Raw genomic sequence first — 5316 nt, 5'->3', positions numbered from 1 at the left:
TGATTTCTGTCCTGCAAACCGACCTCCTAAGCCTCCCGTGCACCTGGCCCACCGCGGAGGCTGCTTGGGCCCCAGCGCCGGCCCCGGGCAGCGCCGGCGCGGCCTTGGCGGGTGGACCAGGGAGCCGGGGTGCGGCGGGGCGCGCTGTCACCGTGAGCAATGAAGTGCCGGTGACCTTTCCACCTCAGCCGGGCTCCTAAACACACGTGTTTCTTCCAAAACAAAGGCGGCGCGAGGAGGAAGCGGGAGCATTTGGGAGCGGGCCGCCCGGGCCTCGCACGCCTCTCGCCACCGCCACCGAGGCCCCGCACGCGCTCCGGCTCCGGGCCACCGTCCGCGCCGCGCAGTCTTCCCGGCACCCGGGCCAACCTGTGATTAACCCGTCAAACCTCACAGCTCGCGCTATTTTCTCCCAAACACCTCACTTCAGGCGGAGACAGCAGCGGGAGCCCGGGAGGAGGCGGAGGGCCGGGGCGGGCGTGGGAGGAGGAAGCCGCTCCAAACGCAAACAGAAGCGGCGGGCCGCCGCGGGTAATTACAGCTCATTAGGGAAGAGCGTTCCCGTCGGCCCGCGGCGTCCCAGGCCGGCGTCCGGCCCGACGCCACTCCGAAAGGTCGGGCTGCTGAGGAGCGCCCCAGCCGGAAAGCCGGCAGCGGGCCGCGGGTCCCTGCTTCCCTCTTCCTTCCCCCCAGCTCCAGACGGTGGAACCTGGCACGTGTGCCGCGGCCTCATCTCCAGCTGCCCGGTCTTGGGTCGCGCACCCCGTCGGCGGGGACCAGGCCGCGGGTCTCCTGCTACGCCCCCTGTCCAGCCCTAGATAAGCCCGTTTGGCTACCACACTCTGTCCACCAAGCCCACCTCCACGCGCCTCTCCCCAAATGGAGCAAGGTGCCGCCTCCACTTCTTGCCCATCCCGCCCCACCCCTGTCTCCCCCCGAAAAGGTCGTTCGACGAAGTTGCCAGCAGCCCCGAGACCTAGGGCCTCTACAGTCCCGTGTCGACCTAAAGGCCCCCGCGAGGCTGGCCCCCGCCGGCCCGACCCGTGGACACACCGCGCCAGAGCCGCCGCGATCTTCCCGGCTATTAGGTTTCGGCTCTGGGGGAGGAGACCGAGCGAATCAGAGGCCACGTAAAGCAGTTTTTGACTGAAATTAGAGTGTATTTATTTGCAGCAATCCTTTAACAATGATCAAATTTTGACAACAAGCAACAGCAATTACTGCTTAAGTGTTGCCTCTAGATAGGAGCGGCAGATAGGAAACTGCATTATCTCGAAAACAAACTTAAAGGCCCTGAATGTCTGTAATCAAATCGCCATCTCACCGAAGTCTGATTGACAGGGCAGATCACCCTAAGATAATGAATTTATTACATTTCCTGGGTTATTTACAAAAGGGGGGATGGCCCATCTGAATTGCCCCCTGGGTTTAACTGTAAATTAACAAGAAAAATTGGTTTGGGGGGAAAAAATAACACCCTGGACTAAGATGTTCTGTCCCTGCCCATCTCTCCTTCCTTTTTGTTATTGCTTTAAATCTTTTTCAAAAATAATTGTTCTACAAACATATCTTCTAAAAGAGTTTCCCAAAGATTAAATATTCCTTTCCAACCTGCAATATTTATATTAAAAAGTGAACCCTTCTATGTATCACACGAAGGGCTGTAAATATGAATGAGTTATATACATACATTTCAAAAATAGGTATATTTTTTCCTATTCCAAAGGACTGAAATTAATAGGATAAATCGGTTCCACATCTGGCTCCCAGTGTGTGTCTATGTACTGAGCACTGTGATTGTACACGGGACAGAGGAGCCAAACCCCCATCTGTGAGTATCCTGAGGCACAGCTGCATCTCTCTGCACACAGGTACTGTGGTGAGACTGCTGCTGATTCATAGGCTTCAAATTTCCAAATCATGTTCAGTCATTACTGAAAATGTATTTGTTTATATGCCAACTCAGCTCTGTTTAGGAATTTCTTTTACTAACCTCAAAGCAATTGACTATAGTACATGTTGCAGAAGATGCTGCCAGAAAAAATCTAAACAACAACAACAAAAACTTTTAGCAAAACTTGACATGGACTAGTCTGAGAGTTTCCCCAATATTCAGAAATGCGGATGAATACAAATTCCTAGTCTATCTCTGAATTTTTTAAATATTAAAGCTTATTAAGGCATCCAGACATATAGGTCTCATTCAAACTGAATGGCAATTTATTAATAAACAATGAATATGTTCAACAAAAAGAAAGATGATAGAATAAGAGTAATACAGTTTCCCTTTTTATAATGAGGAAAAAAAAGCACAATTTAAAGTTTCAGGCACTTTAACGTCAGCTTTTGGAAACACTTTCTGGCGTTTGGTCCACAACATCCAACTACAAATTAAAAATAAATTACTATGTTGCAATTTACATTTTAAAACAAGTCCATGAATAAAAAGAAAGCAATTTTCATATATAAGGACTTTCCTCTCCTTTCAACATAAGATCAAATACTATCTTACAGGTGAGATGCCAGGAAGGGGGGGGGGAGGGAGAGGAAAGCTCAGGAAAGCGAGGCTCTGAAAAGCGAGGAGAAACTTACGTGTTATCTGGAGTAACACTGTCCTTTAATAAACCACGATTTTGCTGTCTCTGTACAAAATCGTTTATACTTTGGTTTATTTAGATAAGGCAAAGTGGAGATGGTTCTGAATTAATCTTTTAAGAAAATAGTTTTCTTTGGGCTGGTGCTGGCGATTTGAAATTTGGGAGTGTTGGCTGGTGAATTTTCCCGAGTTCTTGAAATTGGGCAATTTTGGTTTCGATTTTGCATTGGTGGATTCTTTGGGCTGTTCCTGCCTTGGCTGTTCCATCAAGTTCGGCTTGGAGGGGCCAGGGCGAGGTCAAAACTTACTGCAGTCATAGACGAAAGCCCCGGACGCGCGGTACAGGGACTGGCTGGCCGGGAAGGCCATCTGACAGCTACTGTTTCCGTTCACTGGCGAGTTGTTCAAACCGATCCGCTGGGACTCGAACATCTCCCTGACGGAATGGAAGTTCTGCTGCTGCCCGGGATAGCCCGCGGCCGCCGCCGCCGCCGCGCTGGCCAGGTGGCCCAGGTCTCCGCCTGCCTGGTTCAGGTACCATGAGGGGAGCCGGCCTTGGTGTGTCGCTGGGTGGTGGCCCGTCTCCTGGCCGCCCCCGCCGTGGCTCAGGGACGACGAACTGCTGCTGGTCACCGGAGGCATGGAGTAGTCGGGGAGGGGGTCGTCCACCGCCGAGCCCGCGCCCCCGGGCGCGCCCTGCAAGTGGCCGCTCCGCTCGCCCGCCGCGTACAGGCTCATGGCCTGCAGGTTGCAGTGGTAGGTCCCCGCGCCGCCCCCGGCCCCCGAGCCGCCACCGCCGCCACCGCCGCCGCCCGAACTGCCCGCGCTCGAGCTCTGGCTGCAGGGGGAGCTGTAGAGGGAGCTCTGGCCTGGGGAGTAGGCGCCCAGCGCGAGCGGAGGCGCGATGCCCGCGCGCGACGACGCGGCCGCCGAGGACAGCAGGCCGGAGCCGAGCTCGGCCGCCGCGCCCTGCGGCGACCCCCGCAGCGACGTCATGATGTTGTCCACGCTGAAGCCCTGGCTGTGGTGCGGTGGCGCGGGCGGTGCGGGCGGCGGGGCCGGCGCGGGCTCCGCACCGTCCAGGCTCAGCGGCCGAGCGGACGGCAGGCTGCCAGGGGGGCTGCTTCCGCTCGACAGGCTGCTGCTGCTGCTGTCGGGGCTCTCGATCTTGGGCACCGCGGCCGCGCTCCCGCTGCCGAGGGCTGCGGCTGGGGACAGGGGTTGGGGCGGCGAGGGGCACGTACCGTTCTCCGTCTTGATGTCCTGGATGCGCACTGGCGGCGGCTGTGGTCCCGGCGCGGCGCCGTCCGCGGGTTCCGGCGGCGCGGCCGGAGGCTGGCGGCCCGGAGCCGCCGGCGGCGGCTCCTTGAGGTGCAGCCGATCCTTCTCTTCCTTGTCCTTCACCGCGTCCTTCTTCTTGAAGCGCCGCCGCCGCCGCAGGAAGCTGCCGTTCTCGAACATGTTATAGGAGTCCGGGTCCAGCGTCCAGTAGCTGCCTTTGCCCGGCTTCTTGTCGTCGCGGGGCACCTTGACAAAGCACTCGTTGAGCGAAAGGTTGTGGCGGATGCTGTTCTGCCAGCCCTGTTTGTTGTCCCGGTAGAAGGGGAAACGGTCCATGATGAACTGGTAGATGCCGTTGAGAGTGATCTTCTTGTCCGGAGCGTTCTGGATGGCCATGGTGATGAGCGCGATGTAGCTGTAGGGCGGCTTCACCATGTCCTTGGGCTGCGGCTGCGGAGTGTAGGGCCCGTAGGCGCGGGCCATGCCGCCCGGGTACTGCTCGGCGTGCGCGGGGTGCGAGTACACACTCATGGGGGCCGGCATGGCAGTGTAGCCGCCCCCGGCCGCCGCCGCCGCCGCGCGGTAGTAGCTCTGCTCGCCGCCGAGATAGGGCACCACTCCCAGGGAGTTGGGGCTGGACACGGAGTAGCGCGCCTGCATGGCCCCGGCTCGCCGCCGCCGCCCCGCGCAGCCCGCTGCCCCCCACCCTCGCTCCGGCCCGGCCGCGCCGCTCCGCGCCGCCGCCGGCCGCTGAGTCCGAGTCCGGCCCCGCCGAGTTGGGGCTGGCCCGCCGCGCTGAGTTTGGCTCAGCGGCCGCCGCCTCCTCCTCCCGGCGTCTCGGGCTGCACGGCCTCTCCCGGCGCTCCTCGGAGCTCTGTGGGCACCGCGGGCCTGGAGTCCCACGCCGGACGCCGAGGGTCGCTGACGGGGGGCGGGGGGGGAGGGCGGGACGAGGAACGGCAGACCGCCTTGGAGAAACTCACGGAGCAACTTCCAAGCGCAAATGGAAAAAAAAAAAAAAAGAGCCAAAAATAAAAACAAGAAGGCTCCCTTCTCGTCACTGCTTGCGCCTTCCAGGAGACTGCCCCGAGCTGCGGGCGAAGGCGGCCAAATAACCAGGGGCGGGGGTTGGGGGGCAGCGCGCCGGCCGCCTTCCCGGGCCCCCGCGTCACCTTTTCTGTCTCTCGCGCGCCCACCGCTTAAGGAAGCATTGGGAAAACTTCTGAACTTTTGAGCATCCGTCACCCAGGCGAGGACTTTTTTACGCAGTTACATTTTTTTCCGGGCAGTGGAGCCCCGCCCCGCCACGGCGGCGGCAGCCAATGGGAGGCGAGAGCCGCCCCTGAATGAGCCGAAGGCCGAGCCCAGCCGGCCCGCGCCAGGCAGCCGGAGGACCGCGGGGCTGACCACACGCGCGCCGGCCGCCCGGGCCTCGCGCC

At 59.4% G+C, this 5316-nt stretch overlaps 1 protein-coding gene across 1 annotated transcript; it reads right to left on the bottom strand.

The window, feature by feature from the left end:
• Nucleotides 1-776: 776 nt before the first annotated feature.
• On the bottom strand, nucleotides 777-5112 carry Foxc1 (forkhead box C1). The gene has a single exon (XM_048348512.1). The coding sequence runs from the start codon at nucleotides 4535-4537 to the stop codon at nucleotides 2894-2896; it is 1644 nt and encodes a 547-aa protein (XP_048204469.1). The 5' UTR covers nucleotides 4538-5112; the 3' UTR covers nucleotides 777-2893.
• Nucleotides 5113-5316: the final 204 nt, after the last annotated feature.

Source organism: Perognathus longimembris, chromosome 6 (genome assembly GCF_023159225.1).
Source record: "Perognathus longimembris pacificus isolate PPM17 chromosome 6, ASM2315922v1, whole genome shotgun sequence".
NCBI lineage: Eukaryota > Metazoa > Chordata > Mammalia > Rodentia > Heteromyidae > Perognathus > Perognathus longimembris.
This window is presented reverse-complemented; position numbering and strand designations above follow the sequence as displayed.

Excerpts from the sequence above, each read along its gene's own strand:
- Foxc1 (XM_048348512.1), bottom strand. The coding sequence starts at position 4,537 with ATGCAGGCGCGCTACTCCGTGTCCAGCCCCAACTCCCTGGGAGTGGTG.